This window comes from Lagenorhynchus albirostris, chromosome 2, assembly GCF_949774975.1.
Source record: "Lagenorhynchus albirostris chromosome 2, mLagAlb1.1, whole genome shotgun sequence".
Lineage (NCBI taxonomy): Eukaryota > Metazoa > Chordata > Mammalia > Artiodactyla > Delphinidae > Lagenorhynchus > Lagenorhynchus albirostris.
In genome coordinates, this window is record NC_083096.1 from 97,423,029 (window position 1) to 97,448,217 (window position 25,189).

The window sequence follows — 25,189 nt, forward strand, 5'->3', positions numbered from 1 at the left end:
GGCTAAGTAAATTGATCTTTGCATAATCACAAGTTAATTACTCAAGCTGATATCTTTCCCCAGAGGGCCTACTGCTTTACACAAAAGCCCAGTCTAACAGAAAAAGTCATTTTGTTTCATCCATCTGGCTGGATGGGAACACCTTTAAGTCTTCCAGCTTCCCATTTTCCTTTCTCAATTTCCTTCAATGTAGAGAAAAAAAGTGGAATTTCCAAAGACTCCTTTAGGAAGTCACCTACTTCCTGAATGCAAACTAGGTTTTCTTTACAGTTTATCCACACGACAAAGACATGACAAATACTCCAGCAGATCAAAACAGTGCCCAGTGCCACTAAATATTCTACCTACCGCTGGGATGACACTAAAGCCGGCTGAGGGTTGTCCTCAAAAAAAGTGAAAACCCTAGAATACTTGTGTCTTATATCCTGAGAATCATGTATAAACCGTAATTCAGTTAACACTTTTTTAAGTTGGAAAGACAGCTAGTTATTTTTAACATCCATGCTTCTAAGAAAATAAGTGTTAACCTGAAATCATAGACTTAGAATACTCTCCATAAACACTCGTTGTGGAAAGGAAGACAAATCAGCAGTAAAAATTTAGAAAAATAAACAAGAATACGGCTAAAGAAAATTACTGGGTTGTTTGTATTTCTCTACCAATTCTCAAAAACTGCAGAAACTTTCTACTTTTTTTTTTTTTTTTTTTGCTGTACGCGGGCCTCTCACTGCTGTGGCCTCTCCCATTGCGGAGCACAGGCTCCAGATGCGCAGGCCCAGCAGCCATGGCTCACGGGCCCAGCCGCGCCGCGGCATGTGGGATCTTCCCGGACCGGGGCACGAACCTGCGTCCCCTGCATCGGCAGGCGGACCCTCAACCACTGCGCCACCAGGGAAGCCCTCTACTTTAATTTTTGACTCAATGTAGAATATTAGTCTTTATCCCTTAAAAATGAATTCTTGAAAAACTGCCTTACTCTTCCATGTGAAAACTGAATCATCTCAGAATTCGTGAAATAGTGACTTAATATGATGAAATTACAAGTCATGAACAATAACTTGGGTCTGGGTTCCTTTTTCTGTAAACTGGGGAGAATACCCCACCTGTGCTGCAGGTAGATTAATATGTTAGGTGTCTATCGCAGTGCCTGGCATGTGGTGGGCTCTCAGTAAGGCTAGCTGCTGCTGCTGTTACTATTTCCACCACCATCAACCAATGGACACTTAACCCCTGTGGATTAATTAAAACTAATCAATCATTATAAAAGATTAAAATTCCCTACAAACAGGAAGGGTGGAAAACTAGCTAGCCACCCGGAAAGGCACAGAGAGCTTCTCCTATTCCCTACTGTCAGAGACAGGAAGGGATGGCGCAGGCAGGACAGCGGTGCAGGTGGGAGGTCCTGAATCTGGGGGAACTCTCATCTGGGTTAGTGAGGAGGCTTTTTGGTTCCTTCCTGGCGATCAGTGTTAACTTCTATTTTGAGGCAAGAAAATAGAGCACAGAAAGCTGAAGCAGGAAGCCAGGGGTTCAGGACTTAATAGGTATAACAGAAACAGGCAGAAGAGAAGATGGAAGATATCAAGGTACAATTTCTATCAAGGAGCAAATAATATGCATTAGCCTTGATTGTCTTTTCTGCTGTGTGGAACTGAGGAGGGTAATGAACCCAAGCATATTCTAGATTTTTCTTCAAACTTTATTTCTAACCAAAGTGTATTAAAAAAATTAACAGATGATATCAGCCAGTTTAAAACAAGAAACATAAATGATAAATTGCCTTCCTCATCCAGTATCCCACATCCACTTCCTGTTCATATACTAAACATAAATAATAAATTTTCTATTTCATCTGTTCCCAAATGATAAATCATTTTTAAAAAGTTAGTGCACGCTGTGGAAAGGAGAGGGACTTTTTCTATGTCAATAAAAAACCCTGTAGTTTAAAAACTGGATTATCACTTAACTAATAGTCCCAAAGGAATCAAAGTACTGAAGAGACTTCTACCAATTCACTAGTATTGCTCTATATTCGTGATAGCAAGCCAACTGCCTTAGCCATTCATGATTAAGTGATAACTATGGAACATGAGAATAAAAAGACATGCTTAATGTACAGTTCCAAAACAGTTGCAAAGCTTATAGTTTTAAAAACAAAACAAAATGTTATAATTCTCAAACTTATGTTAACCTTTTCAAAGCTAACCCCATATAAATTTTAACAAGAACAACTTTTTAACCAAAAAAAAAAATTTTAATTCCAATTTAAGATCAGCTATAAGAAAAATACATTAAAATGTCATAGAACCACAAAGTATTGAGAAAATCCTTCTTTTGGTCTTTTGGAACTAAGGCCACCAGTATTTCAAGTCTTTCTACAAGAAATGTACTTAAAGGATTAGTGTAATTTTTTTCTTAAAAATGGAGCAATTTGATCTTTACTACTTTTGATAAGTAAAATCTAAGATTAAGATATAATTTAAAATTTTTAAAAAACGTAAAAAAATTTAAATTTCATTTCATGAATTGCAAATGTTACTGCAAGGTATTGGATATACTCATAGCATAATGAATATGCATGACTAGGGCATAAGCAGTAAAGGAAAATAAATTAATAAAAAACTTCAGTTTTGCATACGTCAGAACCAAAACAACTATCACAAAACAACTTTACAATCATTAAATGTATGGAATGAAAATCATGAGAAGGACGACTTCTCTCTGCCTGCTGGGAAAAATGTGTTGAACCATTTTCACTGCAAGCCTAAGAGAGTCCCTAGTCTCTGCAAGGAATGAAATCAAGTGTGCTTGACCTTAGCTGATAAAAAGGCTTAAAATATGTTTTAGAGCTTAAAATTTTCAAAACCCAAATACAGTTTCCAAAACCAAAGAGGCAGCTGAGTAAACTTTCAACTTCAGCCATTTTAAAAGCCAAGATTTCTAAGGTTACCAGAAGAACCTCCCTCCACCTACTTCAATTACAACTTCAGCAGTTCTAAGCACAGACACAGCTGCTCACACATTTCTAAACCTATAAATTGCATTCCTTCTCAGAGGGAAAATTAAGTGACTTAAGTGCCAAAGTCTTCGGACAGTATGAGGTATCCTAGAGGTGGACAGAAGCTCAGACTGTGAGGGTGGAAGGACATGGTATAACTAGGAGAAAATCGAGACTGAAGGAGAGAATAATGACCTAGAAATGGCAGTGAAAAGCAAGGTTGTTGCTAGTCATGTTCTCCTTTTTGCCTCTGAAAAAGGGAGGAGGTGTGAGAAGGATTCAGACATGTTGTGAAGGTTTTGCATGCTGCATTATGAAACTCATGGTGGTACAGACTTCTTATAATGTCTGTTAAGAAAAGACAGTTCTTAAATGTCTAGAGTAAATAAGTGGTACCAGCATATTGTTTTGTAGTAGAGGATGTCTGGCTGTTGCCTACATTATAAGATTATTTCATTAATTATTCCAAAGGAACATAACCATACACCTCTATTAGAGAAGAGATCGTTTAATTTATGCTAAGGTCCTGAATTTAAACTGTCAGTCTGTCCTTCTCTCTTTCTCTATCTATATGATGCTTAGAAGGGTCTTTAAGGCTTCAGAGAGAAAGTAACAATTGAATTGGACCTTTACATTAGAGTAGGATTTTTGTCTCACACAGGTAAGTAAATAGTCTGGTGGGGCTGGCGTATGAAGTACATGGCAATGAATAATAGTAGGAGAGAGGCTTGAAAAGTTAATTGTATCATGCTAGAAAGTTTGGGCTTTATCCTGGTGGCAATGAGGAGCCACCAAACTTTTATTTTTTAACTTTTTATTTTGAAAAGGCTTAAAGTCAAAAGAATAGCACCATAAATGCATATCTACCCATCACCTGTATAAACCAATCGCAAACATTTTGCCACATTTGCCTTATTTCTCTATATATGTATTTATTTATAATCCTTTTTACTTTTGCTGAAACATTTGAAAATTAGACATCCTGATACTTTGCCACTAAAGCCTTCAGCATGTATCTCCTAAGAATACAAGCATTCTTCTATAACCACAATACCATTATCGTACCCAAGAAGTTTAACACCTACACAATTATATGAGCTATTGTGTGGTCCATATTCTAATTACCCAATAGTTTCCTCTGTGGCTGTTTCTCCCCAGTCCAAGATCCAATCAAGGGCCACACACGGCATTTAATTGTGAAGTCTCCTCTAATCTAGAAGAATCCTCCATTGTTCCTTTTTTTCCTTTCATGACACTGACACTTCTTAAGAATCCAGGGTAACAGTCCACAAGGTGACGGGATTCACATTAACTATTTCTGGCAAGAGTGCCACACAGGTCATGCTGTGTACTTCCCACTGCATCACATCAGGAGGGCTGGGTCAGTTTTTAAGCACAGATTTTTTTTTTTTTAACATCTTTATTGGAGTATAATTGCTTTACAATGTTGTGTTAGTTTCTGCTGTATAACAAAGTGAATCAGCTATACGTATACATATATCCCCAAATCCCCTCCCTCTTGCGTCTCCCTCCCACCCTCCCTATCCAACCCCTCTAGGTGGTTACAAAGCACCGAGCTGATCTCCCTGTGCAATGCGGCTGCTTCCCACTAGCTATCTGTTTTACATTTGGTAGTGTATATATGTCAATGCTACTCTCTCACTTCGTCCCAGCTTACCCTTCCCCCTCCCCTTGTCCTCAAGTCCATTCTCTATGTCTGTGTCTTTATTCCTGTCCTGCCCCTAGGTTCTTCAGAACCATTTTTTTTTTTAGATTCCATAAATATGTGTTAGCATACAGTATTTGTTTTTCTCTTTCTGACTTGCTTCACTCTGTATGACAGATTCTAGGTCCACCCACCTCACTACAAATAACTCAATTTCGTTTCTTTTTATGGCTGAGGAATATTCCATTGTATATATGTGCCACATCTTCTTTACCCATTCATCTGTCGATGGGCACTTAGGTTGCTTGCATGTCCTGGCTATTGGAAATAGTGCTTCAATGAACACTGAAGCACAGATTTTTAAGGCATGGAATCAGTTTCCTCATTAGATTTATGTGTTAGATAATTTTGGAAGCAGTGTCAACATCTAGATTTTTTGCCAAATATTTCCAGCAAGCTAGACCAAAAAAAAAAAAAATCTGTGGTCTCTCTCTTCAGATATTCTTGACATGATGTTCTTATTCTCCCAGTATATACAGAATAACCTAGTAATCACTTTTACTTTATCAGTCACTGACTATGTCAACTCATGATGGCATAAACATTACCTGATATAATTTGGTTGCAGTCATGCACTGACTAATTCGTGATTCCATATACAGAATTAAGAAAACCTCAAAAGCATATTAAGCCATTAAATGACACAGAAGTAGAGATGGCTTTGCTATCAACAAAAATGTTAACATAGTTTGCTTTTAGCCAACGCCACTGACCAGACATTATTCTTATTCCAAATGCTACCTTAGAATTCCTAGCTTCAAATATCATATAACATGTCTTATAAGGAGTGTACAGTAAGGGAGAATCTACTTTTTCTTAAAGGAGCTCAAATCAGTACAACAACGAGTAAACAGGACTATCTTCATTAACAGTATTCACTAAAGTAAGGATCTCCCAAATTTGACTCTGTGGTTGAAAAAAAACTTTCACACTTACCTCACAGTGTAGTATATATATATTCAATATGTTAAATAGTAAATCTTTTTAAGACTAGTAGATACAATAAATTCCTAGACCCTTAAAAGAAGTTAGTAAAAAAATCATACCTGAGTAAAAATATTATGTGTTTGGCTTAAAATCCACCTGGCATCAGCATCAGGTGCTACTACTAATTTCAAGGTCCCAACATAAACATCAGAACATAAGGTCCAGAAATGCTGTTCTTGTAAACTGTAAACTCCTTGCAACTGCTGCACCTAAAATATAAAGAGCACATATTAACATGAACTCAAGTATAAGTACACCCAACTTAAATCATGCAACACATCAGTAAACATGGATTCTACTCTCTAATGAAAAAAGTGGCCTGGTGTGGCGGGGGGGTGGCTTGCATTGATTAACAAATACCTACTGGGTACTTACTATGTGCTGGTACCATGACAGGTGTTTGGGAAATATAAATGAGCACATATCAAAATTTGTGGGGCACAGCTGAGAGAGCACCTAAGTGAAATTTACATTTTCAAATACAGTTGACCCGAGAACAGCACAGGGGTTAGGGATGCCAGCCCTCTTCTCAGTCAAAAATCTGAGGATGCAACCAACCATGGATCATGTAGTACTGTGGCTATTTACTGTTGAAAAATATCCATGTATAAGTAGAACGTGCAGTTCAAACCTGTGTCGTTCAAGGGTCAACTGTACATCGATCAGAAGACAAATATAAATACAAATGAGCTAAGAAATTAGGAAAAAAACAAAAAAGTCAACTTAAGAAATAAAAAGGAAGGAAATAAAGGATGGAAATCAATGATCCACAAATTTAGAAATGACAGAGTTCACAATATCAAAAAACTAGTTCTCTGAAAAGATTAACAAGCTAGAGTCAGTGTTTCGTACGTAATGGGGGCATGTTTTAGACAGGATGATTCTTCATCGTGTACAAGTGTCAGAAACTACAGGATCTTTGCATCCCCAGGACCCAGGGAACTACATGCCAGCATATACTCTTCCCCAACTCATGTGACAACCAGAAAAGGGAGGGATGTCTCAACGTTTTTCCAGTGGCTCCTTAAGTGTTCCACACCCTTAGGTTGACAACCACTGGCAAGACAAACTCTGATGGTGGTAAAAAAATAAAATAAATGAACATGCAATTAAACAAAGTACAAAATGAAAAAGGAAAAGAACTACAAACAACAGATTTTAAAAACCATAAAACGGAATACTATATGAATGTATCAATATGTGAGTGTACAAAATACTACAGCTGAGTAGAATCCAAACACTTCTCACCACCTCTACTGCTGTCAGGCTAGTTGAAGCCACTTTAGTTTGGATTATTATAATACCTTATTAACTGGTCTCTCTATTTCTAGCCTTGCACCTCTTCATCTATTCTCAAAACAGTAGCCCAAGTAAGAACCTGTTACTTTAGATCAGATGCTTTCACTCTGTTCAGAATCCTCCAGTAGATTCCCATCTTACTCTGAACAAAAACCAGTGCTTTCACAATGACTTACATGGACCCACGTCACGTGGCCCCTTGTTATTTACCTTATTTACCTCATCTCCTACTACTCCTCCCCTTGCTCCCTCTTCCTCAGCTACAGAAGCCTCCTCACCACTCTGAAAAGTCAGGCACACTCCTGTCCCAGGGCATTTGCTATTCCCTCTGCCTGGAGTGTCTTTCCTTCCAGATTTCTGCCTGGCCTACTTTGTTTGGGTCTTGACTCAAATGCCATCTTCTCAGGAGGCCCTTCTACTGTTATTCTATGTAAAACTACAATGCTTTTATTTTTACATTTCTCTGGTTTGTCTTACTTTTCGGCATATAATGTCGCACACTACATTACTATGTTATTTATATTGTTTCTTGCCTATCTCCTCTGGCAGAACTCAAGCTCAATAAAGGCAGGGATTTATTTTCGATTTTTATGTTTTGTATCCTCAGCACCTAAAACTGTAAGGACCTAAGCCTGGCCCAAGTAATTGCTCAGTAAATAGTACATGTATGTATATAAAATGAATATAAATTCAATTTTGGTGTTTGCTTTGGTAACACATATACTAAAATGAGAACGATCAGAGAAGATTAACATGGCCCTTGTGCAAGAATGACATGCAAATTCATGAAGTGTTCCATGGTCATTTCACAATGTACATGTATATCAAAACAACATATTGTACACTTTAAATATACATAATTTTCATTTATCAATTTTACCTCACTAAAGCTGGAAAAAATAAAATCAGAAAAGCAACAACAAAAAACACAATTTCAAAAATCTAGACAAAAATGAATAAATTTCTGGAAATACAGAAAATGCTGTAATATAAGAAAAAAACAGAAGATATAAAAGGGCCATTAAAAACTGAAAAGGTAATAAAAGTTCTCTTTCATAAAGCCCCCCCAACCCCCAGTCCCAGACTTTCAAGAAACTTAACATAACCTCTTAGTTTTGCCAGAAAATAAAAAAGAGGTGCTATCTCATATAAGAAATAATCTTGATCCCCAACCAGATAAAGACAATAAATCATAAGCTAATTTCTCTTATGAATTAAATAAGCTAACTCCAACAGTATATTAAAAAATAACATATCATGACTACGTTAGGTTTATCCCAAGAGGGAAAGATTAAACATCAGAAACTCTATTACTCTTATTCTTCAATTAGTGAAGCAAAGGAGAAAAATCACATAGTCATTTCAATAAAAGCATTACAATTATTTAATAAAATTCAACCCCCTATTTATGATTGGAAGGACACTTCCTTAACTTAATAAAAGCTATCTACCCAAAACGTACAGAAAACGCTTAAGGAAAAAACGTTAGATGTATTCCCTTGAAGATCAGGAAAATCTTTACAAAGATGTCCAAATCACCGCAATTGTTCAATATCTCTGTATAGATCTAGAGGAGATGAACTAAGATCAGAAACCAGAAGTTAAAAAGATCTTTATAACAATTACAGCAATTTAAAAGAGAAAGAGGTTACTCAGTGAAGGGGCTAACTACCGATTCCTGGAAATAGTCAAGAAGCCGAATGACCAACTGAATGTCGCAAAGGAGATTCTTCCAACAGATAGAAGTCTGGGCCAAATGAATAATAAGATCTTTTTGAATTCTGAGATTCCCTGATTCTTAAGTAATCTATTTGGGCTGTCAATTAAGAAAAAGTTGAACTTATATTTATCAAAAATATTTATTTTTATCAGAATTTGTTGTAGGATCACTTTCTATAAGCTCCAAGACACTTGGTGGGAAATGTGAGACAATAACCATTGTGCCCTTTAAAAAAACTGCTTTTACTAGGGAAAGAGGTCAAGGTGCACTTCCTCTTCCTCTTTCAGGACTCTGATGACACAGTGGTTTGAACCTGATATCCCTCCACACTTTTCTAAATGGAAATGGTATACTGCTAGGGAAACAACACCCTGATTGAACAGATTTCTTCTACCTCCATAGATATAGCAGTACAAGCACATTCCTGCAGTTATCCTAAAGCATAAGTTAAGGAATGAGTCTTATAGAAACTGGCATTAACTTTACTCGAATTAAAAAAAGTGGGGAAAGTGTAGCTACAGATGAAAATCTGTGTCGCTCTTCCTGCTCGGACCGTGTGGTTTAACAAAAAGAGCATGAGCTTTTAAAGCCAGAATGATATGGATTCGAATCCAGATTCAGCCACTACCATCTGTGACTTTAGATGAGTTACTTAAATCCTCAAACATCAATTTTACTCAATTTTCCTAGGGAAAGGAAGATGAAACTTACCCTGTATGGTTAATGTGAAGAAAAGAAACAATATATGTAAATCACTTAATATAGGGACCAGCTTAGAGTAGGCGTTCAATAAATTGCCCCTTTCTCTTCCACAACTATGCTGACTGGTCCTACCTTAAAATCATAAAACCACAAATGTCAAATGGGCAGCACTTCACTTTCCCTACCTCAAAAAGGACTATTCTATACCTTCTCTTTTCTCCTCTGGTCTTCTAATTTCTCTGCATGATTACTCTGCCCTGTAAATCAAAGAGAAAATAGAAGCACACAGAAAATCCCTTATCCTGCACCACCGAATCCACCAGTCGGCCCTCACCTCTTTCAGCACTTTCTGTCTTCCCTTGGGGGATACAGTACCCCTGGCTCCTATCTACAATTAATTCCTCCATAGTGCTTTGGGTTCTCTCCTTTTTCACCTTCTCAAGACCTTCATTCCTTCAGCAGGTAGTGAAGTAACCTGCTTCACTTCCATACCATCAATTTCTTCCTGTAACACACAGGCTCCAGAACTGCACTGTGCAATACAGAAGTCACTAAACACATGTGACTAAATATATGAAAATGAAATGAAGTTTAAAAATTAGTTGCGCTATAGCTCAAATTATTAAGCTTCAAGTGCTCAATAGCCACATGTTCCTTGTGACTTCCATACTGGGAAATGTAGATTATTGAACATCTCCATTATTGGGGAAAGTTCTATGGGATGCTGTTTTAAAACATCTTATTTTAAAAACAAATTCCCTCACCACTGTTACTATATCTACAGCCAAGCTATCAGCTCATTTCTTTGTTCCCTTTAACAACACTTCTTTAAAAAAGTTGGCTGTAACCACTCTCTCTACCTCCCCAATTCATTTTCTCCTTAATCTACTATTATCATGCTTTCTCCAAACTCTACTGAAAATGCTTTTATCAAGGCCATTAATGCTGTTCATGATCCCAATCCATGGTCACTTCTCTGTTCCTACTGTAATTGCCTCACAGAAATATTTGGCACCGTTGATTACTTCCTCCTTCAACTTCTTCTGGGTTTTCCAGCTCCCATTCCTGGCTTTCCTGCCTGTGCTCTAAATCTGGAGTGGAAGCTTGACCTAAAGATTAGAGCTTAATCCTCCCAAGGTAACCTCACATAATCCTAATGTTTTAAATGCTAGTCATATACTGATGACTCAAACTCCCCCTAGTTCTCATCAGTCCCTAAAACTCCAGATTTGCATATCCAACCACTTGAGTGACATTTCCCCTAGATGTACAGTAGGCATTTCATTTTTAACATATCCAGAATAGAACTCTTGATTTGGGAGGATTTTCCACCCTCACACCTGCATCAACCTCAACAAATGGTATTAGCATCTACCTAGTTGCGATTCAACACTTTTTCTCCCCTCTGCTAATATAATCCATCTCCAAAAACTTATCCAAAATATCTACTTAGCTCCATTTTCACTTCTACCACTGTAGTCCAGGCCATGATTTTTCAGATTAGAACAGCCTCTTAACTGGTTTTCTTTGCTTTCATTCTCCCTAGAGTTTATTCTCTAATAGCAAGCAGAATAAGCTTTTAAAAACTTACATTTTGTGACACTCTATCTGCCTAAAAGCTTACTAATGCTTCCCAGTGAACAGAATTAAATCTAAACCTCTTAGTAAGACCAAAACCTCCATTTGATCTGTCTCTGCCATTCTCCCCAGCCTTTCCAGCCACTCTTCCCTTTATTATGCTTCAGCCACAATGGCTTTTTTTTTTCCTGTTTTTCAAACACACTAAATTAGTTCCAGTCATAGAACTTTTCGCATTAGCATTTTCCTTTGCTTGGAACACTCTTCTCCAAGATGTTCATGTCTGGCTCCTTCTTGTCAACAAGATTTCAATTTCCTTGAATATGACTTCCTGGATAAATCTGACGTAGCCATCCATGTCTCACATGACTTTGTTTTATTTCTATTATAGTAATCATCACTGATATTTTCTTATTTATTTATTGTTTAGTGCCTGTGTTTTCCCACCAGACCATAAATTCTTTGATAGACCCTGACTACCTTATTTACCATTACACCCCTAATACCTTAGAAGAATATATGGCATAAAAGGGGAGCTCACAAAATCTATGCTGAAGAAATGCTTATATCATCTGCTATTTATATTTATATTTTAAAAGAGCTGCTTGATTTCTAGATGAGGACAACTTCTACCACATTTTCTTTAGTGAAGCTCAATATTTTCCAATGATTTTATTCTGGTTCATATAAATGGCATTCATGGTCAGCATTCAGTCTTGGCAGAAATACTAAATTATACACACATGCTACCCATATTTATAAAAGTTATAACCCCTAACAGCTTGGAAACAACCAAAACCCAATGGTTTGGAAGCTTTGAAACTTACCCTCTGATAGCACTGAGGGAGAGTATTTTCCAAAAGAGGAGGAGTTCGCTGCATTAATATTCCAACAGACTCTCTTAAAAGAGGAATAACACTATAGAAAAGGAAGACATCAAACTTATTAAAGCCACATTCTGACAATCCCATCCTGCAAGAAAGTAATAATATACCTCCCAATAGAATATAACAAAGATTTGTCAGAATAATATGAGGAAAAAGAATCCAGCCATTGCTCCAAATTTTTCATGGGACAAATAAGTTATTCTTTAAAGTAAAAGTAAAAGAGCTAAATGAAATGTATCAATGTATGAAACAATAAACACGCCACTGAATAGTACTGGAGCATCTAAAATTTAAACACAGCAGTCGTTCAACTGTCATTTATAATATGACTTCAAATGGCTAGAATCTTCAAGGATAATCTATAAAGCATATCATGGCCAACTGGCCCTTAACGTTTATCAAATATTTACATTCATTTATCTGAAGAGTACTGTTAAGGAAAATACAAAAAAAATTAATACAGCATATTAAGTTCATTTGTCCAGTGTTTTTCCAACCCGATTATATATCAGTCTTCATTGATTATTAAAAAAAATAGAAGCCTGGATATAACCACAGATCTAGTGAATCAGCACCTCTTGTGATAGGGCCCCAAAGTCTGTATGAACTGATGTAATTAGTCCTCAACCAGTATTTGGAAATTATGGCTTTAGGCTACTTGGATGGTTAAATGCACACAAAGCAATTAATAGTGTAATGGTGAGGCTGACTCTAATGCAGTAGTTTTCTAAACCAGCTACATATCAAATTCACCTTAGAGTCTTGTTTGCTGTCATTTCTAACATATTGAATGAGAACCTCTGAGGGAGAGTTGAGGCATCTATGTTTTTAAAAAGCTCTCCAGGGGGAGTCCAATGAGTCAGGGGGTGAGGCACTGCTCTATTGCTTGAAGCAGACTGAGAGGGAAGGTCAAGAATAGCTTCATTACACTTAATAGCTTAAGCCAGTTCTTTCTTTTAAACTTGTAGTATCGCAATATTTCTAGAGTAAAACCCCTCCTGATTATAGCTATAGGAGATAGAGATAAAAACAAAACAAAACAAAACATATACCTTTTAAGGAAGGTAGAAGGTGAAGTGTACCTTAAAAAATTAGTAGTACTTCTGACAGACAGAAAAGAAAGAGAAGATTAATGAAGACACAAAGGAACAGGGACAATGCTTGTTTTGTTCACTGTTATATTCCCAAGGAGGCCTAGTAAAGTGCTGGTCACAAAGTGGGCCCACAATAAATACTTGTTGGTTAAATGAATGATAAATGCATAGATATTAGATGTTTTAGAATCTAGATTAAAGAAAGGAAAGGCCCCAGGGAAGAAATTAGGAGACTGTTCCATACTTTGTGTACAGTGATAAGTATTTGGATAGGGAGGGTAAAAACAGGAAGAGAAACAAATAGGAAAATTAAACATATACTGAGAGATATTGAGAAACTGGTGTCCAGGGAAGCAACACCAAGGGCAAGCTTAGAAAACTAAAAGTGTGGAGAGAATAGCAGTAATGAATATAAAAGCTCAATGTAGACAGGAGTTTAAGTCACATTCAAATGAAATTATTCTTCAGTCAGATAGTGATTTACGAGCCAAGAATAATTGGATGCCACCTTTAATTGCTTCTTCTCCCTTAAAACTCTCATGCTCTAAATCGCCAAGTTCTCATGACTTAACATTCTAAACACTTCTAAACTCCATCCCCTCCCTGTCATTCTATTACATATGTCTACAATAATCTCCATATCACTTCACTTGGATTATTACAACAGCCTCCTAAATGGTCCCTTTACCTCTAGTCTTATTTCCTTAAGTCTGCTGTGATAGGCAGCTTTAAAGATGGATGCCAATGACCCCTGCCTCCCTAGCGTTCATGCTCTCATGTAATCCCTTCCCCTCGAGTGTGGGCTGGATCTAGTGACTTGCTCCTAATGAGTAAAGTATGGCAAAAGTGACAAGATGTCAATTCTAAATTAAAGTACTCTGGCTTCCATCTTGTTCACCCTCCTCTCTTGCTCTCTCACTTGCTTGCTCAAAGCTGCCACGCTATGAGCTGTCCTATGGAGAGGCCCAGGGCAAGGAACTGAGAGATGCCTCTGGAGAGGAACTGAGACCCTCAGTCCAACAGCCCAAAAGAAACTCAATACTGTCAACAACCACTTCAGTGAGCTTGGAAGTGGATTCTCCTCCAGATGAGCACTGGAATGACTGTAGCTGGTTGACACCTTGACTGTTAACTTGTTAGAGACCCTGAGCCAGAGCCCAGTTAGCCATGCTCAGGTTCCGGAACCAAGGCAAAGATAATGTGTGTTATTTCAGCTACGAGGTTTTTGTGTTAAGTTCTTATGCATTCATAGATAACTAATATAACCATTCTTTACAAAGCCATTAGACTAATCTACCTAAAATCAGTATCTGATTCTATTCCTTTCCCATTTAAAAAAAATCCATTAAGAGCTCCCTACTGCCTAGCGGATTAAGTGTAAGCTCTTTCACATGGTATATTTTTTGATCTGCCCTCCTCTAGCTTCACCTCCTATCATTTTTGCTTCACATTTTAAGCTCTCTAAAACGTAATCATGTTTGTACTTCACTTTCTGCTGTTTTTCCTTTCATGCTCTGGCTCATGCTGTAACCTCTCTAGAATGTCCCTAAACTGCCCTGTAATCTGGCTTCTATTCCTTCTTTAAAATCTCAAGTGTCACCCCTTTTAGGGTATATTCCCTGATCCCAAACTGTCCTCCAAACTGTATAAATGTCCTCTCTGTGCTCCTGTAAAAAATCTGTGATACCTATATTAACACTGGAGGAAAAATGGGTGGAAAGCAACTGGAATCGGGGTTAAGGATTTTGACAGTGAAAGAACATCGGTTATTCCTTCATCCAACCTGAAGAGTAGTGTCTGTTTCTATCTACTGTGCTGTTATTAAATAGGTGAGGACTCCCTGGATTTACCAAAAAGGCAAAGAAAAACAACACAGTAGAATAATAAGGCATAATTCAACCATTACATTTTTTCTTTCCTCTCTCCATCCTCATTTCTCAGGAAAAAGAAAGGATCAGTCACTAAATGTTTCTATATATCTAATTTACACAATTTTTATGTTTTCCTACTTTCCTTATTGTACTTCTCAGAAAATGAGGCACAAAAATGGTTCCCCTAGAATAACTGTTTGAGAATAAGTTTTAAAAAATTTTTTATACAGCAGGTTCTTATTAGTTATCTATTTTATACATATTAGTGTATATATGTCAATCCCAATATCCCAAATCATCACATCACCACTCCCCCAACAATAAGAAAAGTTTTTCCACGTGCCCACTAAATTTAGCTATTTTGATCATTTCTTCTCCAATCTTTATCTCAAGAAACTCCTAATAATCTGGAGATATCTGAGGTGGAAAATCACTCAAATGTAAATCATGAGACTTGGGGTTCTAATTCTGCCATTAAATAGCTTCAGGCAAATAGTATAACATTCCAGAGCATCAGTTTTCTCATCTATAGAATAAGGAAGTAGATTAAATATCTAGGCAATTTCTTTCATCTTTAATTTATTTTCATTCAATAAGAAAAAGAAAGGTCAATCTACAAGGAGTACTAAGAGAGAATATATTTGGAAATGAAAGAAAATATAAGTTGCCTTTATATTCTAAACAGCAACAACAACAATGCACAACAGCATCATCAAATAAGATACACTTTGCAAATGAATTTAATCTATTACTAATTAGGTAATCCTGCAAATGGATTTTATTACACAATCAATACAAATAAGCAATAATTAAGCACTACATGCTTTGCTTGGCATCAGATTTTCTCGAATCAGATGGAATCTTACTCTAGAGTTGTGGAAATGGAGACCTAGTGCACCAAAGTAACTTGCCCAAGGACATAGCTAGTGAATGGGAGAGCTAGAATAATAAGAACAGGTCTTTTGACTCCAAACTCAATTTTGAAAAGTTCAAGTCAACATTTACTATATGCCTACCATGTGCCAGACATGTGCTAGGCACCAGAAATAAAAAGATAAATAATACACAATGCCTTACCTCAAAGGAATTCACAACTATTGAAAAAGCCTGTAGAGATCAATGGAAATCAGGCAACAAACACTTATTTAGGACCCACCATTTGGAGGAAGCCATATGAATTCAAAACAACTGTAGATTAAAAGCCTGTATCCAATTTCACTTCCCATGAACTTTTGGTGAACGGTTTTTTTATTAGTATGTTGACAACTTACTTTTAAACATACCTTTAAAAATAAAAAGTATAACTTTCAAAATAAAGTGGGGGAAAAAGGAATAGAAGAGAACATGGACTCTACTGTAACAGAAGACATGCAATATGAGCAATGATATTACTTAAGCAATAGTTGTAAAATATCACCTTGCAAACAACTTTTAAAATATTTATTGTCTTAGAATACCTAGGGCTAGTCTAGCTTTCCCTGCAAAGAGCTAAAACACAATTAATACAAAAGAGTTGAGTCCAATCTAAAATAATCCTTAAGGAGATCAGCTTTAAAACATTAAAGACATTCCCTTAATACAGTCTCTTAATAAGTCACCCAAAATAACCATCTACAAATTTATCCAAATCTTTGTTCAAATTTTTGTGTTAACCCACGTGTGTTGCCTCTCAAAGACTGCTACTCCCTTGTAAGAACAACAACAATAACAACAACTAATATGGCCCTTTTTCTCCTAAAGTTTACTTTCACCTGTGGTCCTTAGTTTGAGGATTCTAGAACTGGTGAAGTTCCATGATCACAGATTACACACTATTAGAATTAACAGAGGGGACTTCCCTGGTGGCACAGTGGTTAAGAATCCGCCTGCCAACACAGGGGACACAGGTTCAAGCCCTGCTGGGAAGATCCCACATGCCACGGAGCAACTAAGCCCATGCACCACAACTACTGAGCCTGCGCTCTAGAGCCTGCGAGCCACAACTACTGAGCCCACGTGCCACAACTACTGAAGCCTGTGCGCCTAGAGCCCATGCTCCTCAACAAGAGAAGCCACCACAACGAGAAGCCCGCACACCACAACGAAAAGTAGCCCCCGCTCGCCGCAACTGGAGAAAGCCCAGGAGCAGCAAAGAAGACCCAACGCAGCCAAAAATAAATAAATAAATTTATAAAAAAAGAATTAACAGAGAATTTAGAGATCACTCATTTTAACACAATTCAAGAACCATAATGCAGATAAATATTTTAATAATAAAATTAACGTTAGAAGCAAGCATCTATTTTAAAATAACTAAATAAAAGATATAACTGAAATGTATAAGGAAATAATATATAGAGAGTGTACCAACAGGTTCTTACTGATTTTGTTATACTATAAAATTTGGAATGGTTGCCTACTTAGGTAGAATTTTAATCAAATATTTACATTCAACAGCAGCAAGCATTTCACCAAAGCACATGGAAGCATCACACTAATTTTCTCCAATAATAATTTTAAAATATTGTTAAGAATTTCAGATGTAGGAGCTATATAACTAGGTTATGAAACTGGGGTGGGGAGAAAAAGGTGCTTGCTAAATCACATGGTGATAAGCAATTTAGAACCAAAGCCAATTTCTATAACAATCTCAGAGGTCATAAAAATGTAAAAGGAACCTGTAGAAACTCTATTTTTGCTTTTTAAAAATTGTGTTTAGCTCAGGAGCTTACGCCCATATTTTTCTGATTAACTATTGTAATAGGGAATCATAAAGTAGATTTTAGCATGGATCTATCTAGCCATAATGAAAGGATATGGGGAAAAAGACAAACTCAGCAAATTCCTGACTGAGCTAAGACTTAGAGCTGCATCCAAACCCAGAAAGTAAGCATTTGGAAACAATTAGAGGTTCACTTCTGGTTGACTAACTCAATTCTAGCTTTAACAGTGAAATAGCATTTTCCTAGCATATATAAAAAGAATGAGTCACTAGGTACATGAGTTCACCAGTAAACATGGTAATTGTTTGATTCCTCAAAACCTGAAGATAAATCAAATTTACAATCATACACTTAAAATTAATATGAAAGCTTAAATGTTAGCAGATTAAATAAGCAACAGTTATTACTCTTTATTGCCAGTAACTTTGTAAATGAAAAAATACTAAATCTTACTTTTAAGCAGCATATTTAGTGAGTCTCACCATTTCAACAGTACATAAAATTATCTAGCAATAATTATAAACAAACCAAACCAAAGAAAAGGGTATATATTATGAAAACTTTTGAAGAACAGACTGGTGATAATCATAATCATTAACAATAAAAAATTTCAGAGAGTTGAAACTATTACTTAGATCTGAGAATAAATATTAATAATAATTAAAAAATAATTACTGATTCAACTTTTTTGAATTGGCTAATGGGCTTAAGTCCTCCTGCATATTACCAGTGGTTCTTATAATCTACAAGCGTATAGACAGCTGTACTTTATAAAAGAACCCATAAATTTGAAGGTCTAGTATATATCATATACTCGAAAATGTTTAGTGGACCAAAAAAACAAAGAAAATTGGCCCCCCAAAGCAATGTATTCTGCATTCAGACATGGTGGTCCGATGACAAGCTGTAAATATGCAGTCATATTTACACAAATACAATGATTCCGTAGTAAAAAACAATTACCCATTAACCCAGAATTTCATGAGCCTAATATAGAACAGATAACCCAGAACCACAGGAATTGTGGTTCGCCTTATAATTATTCTGAGTTTCTGAAACCTATGGTTTAAATCAACGCATATTTACAGAGTACCTACTTTATTCAATAATGGAGACAGTAAGATATCCTAAAATACCCCTAGAACTTAGAGCCAAAGTCATGAAAAGGTCACTCTTTTCCTTAAACTTCTGGAACTTAGTTATAACACTTAATGCATTTGGTCTTTGGACTGAAACCATTAGTAAATAATGTCGTTAGTAAATAGTAATGTCTTTGTTTAGACAACACTTAATAGTTTTTAAAGTATTTAATAAATTTTTTCCAATTTGATCCTCACAACAACCTTAAGTAACTTTCAGAAAATGCTGGAATCACAGATGTAAGCAAGATCATAAGAGATCATTTTAGGCCAACCCCCTCATTTTACAGAAAAGAAAACCATCTCAGAGAGATTAAGACAACTTGTTCTTTGTTACACACTGGTAAGTGGCAGAGTTGGGTGGGATAACTCCAAGACTAAAGCTCTCTGCACTACACTGCAGTCTCATCATGATTGAGTCCTCTGGAGTCAGAGACCATATTATATTCTTTTAATTCCCAGTGCCCAGCACAGTGTATGGAATATAATAAGTGCTTGACATATGTCTGCTGAATGCATAATCTATTTTAAAATTTCAAACACTAGAGGAAGATTATTAAAATGTAAAACATCCCTTGTTTGACATGACTTTCAACCCTTCACAATAACAGCTAAATATCAAAACAAGAAAAGTGCCCCTCAATTTAGTCATTTCCCCAAAAGAATCTCCAATAAATAGAAGCAAAAGTATCTTATTCTCTATTCAAGTATAGGTGAGAAAGAATTAATTACACTTAGGCAGAAGCAATCAACATTCCCAGCTCTTTATGTGCAATTTGTTATCTTAATAAAGGCTCCATATTATAATGAATAAGAATATTCTCATAAATAAGAAACTAAAATCACACCAACAATATAAGTAAAAAAAAAAATTACTAAGTGACACATATGTATCCATGAAGAGCAAAGGTGCAAATAAATAAGAAAAATGAATGAAAATTCATAATACCCTGTCAAGAGGGAGGGAAATGGGGAAAAACAATGGAATAAAAGAAGTAAGAAGAGAGGACTTCTCTGGTGGCGCAGTGGTTAAGAATCCCCCTGCAGGGGACACGGGTTCGAGTCCTGGTCCGAGAAGATTCTACATGCCGTGGAACAACTAAGCCCGTGTGCCACAACTACTGAGCTTGCACTCTAGAGCCCACGAGCCACAACTACTGAAACCATGTGCCACAATTACTGAAGCCTGCGTGCCTAGAGCCTGTGCTCTGCAACAAGAGAAGCCACTGCAACGAGAAGCCCATGCACTGCAATGAAGAATAGCCCCCACTCGCTGCAACTAGAGAAAGCCCGCGCACAGCAACGAAGACCCAAGGCAGCCAAAAATAAATAAATAATTTTTTTAAAAAAAGGAGAAGCAGAGAAAAAGGTGAAAGGATTAAAAAAGAAAAAAGAAAAAGACGAGGACAAAGAGCACCACAAGATATACATAGTTTTGAGAGAAGACTGGAATAAATCTTCTTATTCTTATTAAATATGGTAACGTTTGTATTGAAAAGATCATGAGACTTGGAGGTACCTCCCCATTACCTCTGCAACTCACTGAAAGCAGTGGCGAGGCTAAGATGGACAAAGGCAGGAGATGAAGCTCTTTAAGGAAATCTGCATTTTAAAAAGTACAGAAGTGAAGAAACAGGATTTTATTTAGGAAAACCAGATAAGAGGGCAAGAAATATTTATTAATCACTTCAGTGATCACAAGTTTTAACTCAGAACAAAAAGGCCTTAAGATCAGCATGAAAAATCCAAGAGGAGTGGGACCAGAGTGCTGATCAAATACCTAGGTTCAACAAGGCTATTAGGAATCTGAGCTAAACAGTGTCTATCTGGTTTTAGGTTAAGCAATTAACACACAATGCTTGCCAAGTGGCAGGTCTGTTCTAGGCTTGGTATATCTTAACCTATTTAATCCACATATAGCAAATTATGAGGAAGATACAACTATCATTGCCACTTTAAAGATGAAAAGTGGCTTGTCCAAGGTCACACAGATAAAAAGTAGAAACAGGATTTGAACCCAGGCAGTTTTGCTCCACAGTAAATGCTCTTAACTTTTCTGCAAGACTCCTTCCAACTAAGTCATCAGGGTGGCTTTGCTAGTGCTCCCAAAACACCTTTACCCAAAGGAGAATTCTGACATTAGGAAATGCTGACCTTCAAAGTGTATAGGAGGCCTGGACCACAAAAAGAAATTTAAAAGCTCTGGAAAAGATGATCAGTAATAACAATATGAAAGTTTTCTGCCATCTGAGAGCTGACTGGTAAAGTCAAAAGTTGAACAGAAGCAAACCCCTGACACCTAGTTTCTGTTCTGGACCCAGCCTCAATGATAACTTCCAAAGTCACATGTCTGAGAAGCAAACCTAACATAGGAAATGAAAAGCAAAGGAAAAAGTACTCTTATTTGCTTACCCAAATTAAACTTAAAATACCACTGTGAGAGTATAATTTTTATTAAATATCTCAAAGTAGGTTTCTAATTGCTACAGTGCTACATTGGATGCTGACTACATTAAAATATTTAGTTACTGAGGTAGGAATAGAAATCATGTTTTCAAAGGATAAACTAAGCAAGAGAACAGAGTAACAAGTGCAGACTATACCTAGTGGTGGAGAATATCAAATTAATTACACACAAATTAACAATGAACAATGAATAATCAAAGGGACGAATAGTTTTTCTTTTGGCAGGAGTAAATTAAAAGTAGAAAAAACTTAATATGCTTTCAACCTTTTAAATTTTACTTTATTTTTTTAAAGGCTAAAAATGTCTATGATTCCGAAGTCAAAAGTATAGTTAAAATATACTTCAAAGTCTCACTTCCAATCCCTTCCCTCTGCCTAGAGGTAACTATATTTATCATATTTGTTTTTGGTTTATTCTTTGTGTTTCTTTTCAAAATTATAAGAAAACATGCAGATTATATGTGTATCTCTTCTCATTATGGAAAAGGTAATAGTGCTACTTTTTGCCTATCTTATGCTATAATCCTATATATCATTTGCTACATATCAAGTGCTATTTTGTTTTCTTAACAATACATCTTGAAAATAACGCCACATTACCATATAGAGATATTCCTTATTCTTTATTATTATTATTATGGTAAAAAACATGTAACACTAAATTTATCATCTTAACCATTTTTAAATATATAGTTCAGTAGTGTTAAGTAACATTGTTGTGCAAAAGATCTCTAGAACTTTTTCACACTGCAACACTGAAACTCTTTACCCATTAAACACTATACTTCCCATCCCTCCTGCCCCAGCCCTTGGCAATCACCTTTCTACTTTGTTTCCACAATTTTAACTACTTTATATATTTCATATGAGTAGACTCATACAATATTTGCTCTTTGGGATTGGATTATTTAGCTTAGCATAATGTCCCCGAGTTTCATCCATAATGTAGTGTGTGACAGACCTTCCTTCTTTTTAAAGGCTACATAATATTCCATTGTATGTATGTACATTTTCTTTATCCATTCATTTGTTGACAGATATCTGGGTTACTTCTACCTCTTGGCTATTGTGAATAATGCTGCAATGAACATGGATATATGAATATCTTTTTGTGATCCTGCTCTGAGTTCTTTTGGACACGTACCCAGAAGTGGAATTGCTAGATCATATGTACTCTATTTTTAACTTTCCATAATGATGGCATCATTTTACATTCCTATTAACAGTGCACAAAGGCTCCAAATTCTCCACATCCTTGCCAACACTTATTATCTATTCTTTTGATAGTAGACATCCTGATGGGTGTGAGGTGATGTCATTTTGATTTGCATTTCCCTAGTGATTAGTAACACTGAGCATCTTTTTACGTGCCTATTGGCCAGGTGTAAATCTTCTTTGGAGAAATATTTATTAAAATCCTTTGCTTATTTTTAAATTGGTTTATTTTGTTGTTGTTGTTGAGTTGTAGACTTTCCTTGTATATTCTGAATATTAACATCTTACAAGATATATATGACTTGCAATTATTTGCTCCAATTCCATAGGTTGCCTTTTCACTCTGCTGATTGTTCCTTTTGATGAGCTGAAGTTCTTAAGCTTGGTAAAGTCCAATTTGTCTATTTTTTATTTTTTTTGCCTGTCTTCTTTGGTTAGTATCCAAGAAATCATTCCTAAAACCAATATTCTGAAACTTTTCTCCTAGGAGAAAAGTTTTTGTCTAGGAGTTTAATAGTTTTAGATCATATGTTTAAGGTCTTTAATCCATTTTGAGTTAATTTTTTTATGTGGTGTAAAGTAAGGGGCCAACTTCATTATTTTGCATGTGGATATCCATTTTCTCAAAACCATTTGTTGAGGAGACTGCTTTATCCCCATTGTGTAGTCCAGGCACCCCTGTCAAAAATCATTTGGCTATATATATGCAAATGTTTACTTCTGGGCTCTTTATTCAGTTTACTGGTCTATATATCTGTCTTTATGCCAGGACCACACCATCTAAATCACTGTTTCTTTGTTGTTATGTTTTGAAATCAGGGAGTGTAAGGCCTCCAACTTTGTTCTTCTTTCTTAAGGTTGTTTTGGCTATCATAGTCTCTTCACATTCCATACAAGTTTTAGTATTTTTTAAAAATCTATTTCTGAAAAAAAAATTTCATTAGGATTTTGATAGGGATTGCACTGAATCTGTAGATGACTTTGGGCAGCATACACATTTCAACAATATTGAAGTCTTCTGATCCATGCATGAGATGTCTTTCCATTTATTTACATCTTCTTTGATTTCTTTTAGCAATGCTTTACGGTTTACAATGTACACATGTTTCACCTCCTTGGTGGAATTTATTCTTAAGTATTTTATCCTTTTTGGTGCTATGGTAAATGGGATTGTTTTTAAAATTTCCTTTTCTGATTGGTCATTGTTATTATATAAGAATGCAACTGGGTTTTGAGTGCTGATTTTGTATTCTGCAACTTTGCTGAATTCTTTTATTAGTTCTAACAGTTTTTGTGTGTATGTGTAATCTAGGATTTTCTACATATAAGATCATGTCACGTGTGAACAGGGATAATTGTAATATTTCTTTTCCAATTTGTATGCCTTTTCTTTTTCTTGTCTGATTGCTCTGGCTAGAACTTTCAGTACTATGGCAAATAGTAGTGGGAAAATTGGGCATCCTTGCCTTGTTCTTGATCTTGGAGGAAAAGTTTTCATTCCTCCCCAGGTGTGGGTTTTTCACATATGGCTTTTATTACGTTGAAGTAGTTTCCTTCTAGTCTTGGTTTGTTAGTGTTTTTAATCATGAAAGGGTGTTGAATTTTGTCACTTTTCTGCATTGTTTGAGATGACCACATCTTTTCTTCCTTCATTTTGTTCATATGGTATATAATACTGATTGATTTTCATTATGTTGAACCATCCTTACGTTCCAAGTATAAATCTCCCCTAGTCATGGTGTATGATGCTTTTAATGTGCTATTGAACTTGGTTTGCTACTGTTTTGCTTAGGATTCTTAAATCAACACTCATCAGGGATACTGGGTCTATAGTTTTCCTGTTGTGTCTTTGTCTGGTTTTGATATCCAGTTAATGCTGGCCTCATGAGTTTGGGCTTCTCCTCTCCTCTTCAATTCTCTGGAATAGTTTGAAAAAAACTGGTACTAACACTTCTTTAAATTTTTGGTAAGATTCACCAGTGAAACCGTCTGATCCTGGGCTTTTCTTTGTTGAGAGTTTTTCGATTACTGCTTCAATCTCCTCACTAGTAATAGGTTTGTTCACATCTTTAAAATTTCTTCATGATTCAGCAGTGGTAGGTTGTATGTTTCTAGAAATTTATCAATTTCTTCTAGGTTATCCAATTTGTTGGCATACAACTGTTCATAGTAGTCCCCTATAGTTCTTTTTATTTCTGTGATATCAGTTGTAATATCTCCTATTTCATTTCCTATTTTAGATATTTGAGTCTTTTTTTTTCTTAGGTGGTCTAGCAAAGTTTTATTAATCTTGTTGATCTTTTCAAAAAACCAACTCTAGGTTTTGTTGACTTTTTTCTATTGTTTTTCTATTCTCTATTTCATTTATCTCTGCTCTAACCTTTAGTATTTCCTTCCTTCTGCTGACTTCGAGTTTAGTTTGTTCTTTTTCTAGCTCCTTGAGTTGTAAGGTTAGGTTGTTGACCTGAGATCTTTCTTCCCTTTTTAAAAAATGTATGTGTTTATAGCTATGAACTTCCCTCTTCGTACTGCTTTTGCTGAATCCCATATGTTTTGGTATGTTGTGTTTTTGTTTGTTTTCATTTGTCTCCATATATTTTCTAAATTCTCTTGTGATTTCTTCCTTGATCCATGGGTTGTTAAAGAGCCTGTTGTTTAATTTCCACATATTTTTGGATTTTCAAGTTTTCCTTCTGCTATTGATTTCTAGTTTCATTCCACTGTGGTCAGAGAAAATATTTTATATAATTTCAATGTTCTAAATTTTGTTAGGACCTCTTTTGTGACATGACATATCTTCTTTCT

At 36.0% G+C, this 25,189-nt stretch overlaps 1 protein-coding gene and 1 non-coding gene across 4 annotated transcripts in view; one reads left to right on the top strand and one right to left on the bottom strand.

The window, feature by feature from the left end:
• SLC30A7 (solute carrier family 30 member 7) overlaps positions 1-25,189 on the bottom strand; it is a 76,967-nt gene that overhangs the window by 4,770 nt on the left and 47,008 nt on the right. For 2 of the 3 annotated variants that reach the window (XM_060139495.1, XM_060139494.1), the window contains 2 exons: positions 11,838-11,928; positions 5,771-5,920 (listed from right to left, as the gene is read on the bottom strand). In XM_060139495.1, the coding sequence (XP_059995478.1) occupies positions 5,771-5,920; positions 11,838-11,928 (241 nt within the window). The remainder of the gene's footprint in view (positions 1-5,770; positions 5,921-11,837; positions 11,929-25,189) is intronic. The other variant, XR_009538857.1, reaches the window with a different exon arrangement.
• Positions 7,710-7,815, top strand: LOC132516530 (U6 spliceosomal RNA). The gene has a single exon (XR_009539361.1). It is a non-coding gene; the product is annotated as a U6 spliceosomal RNA (small nuclear RNA).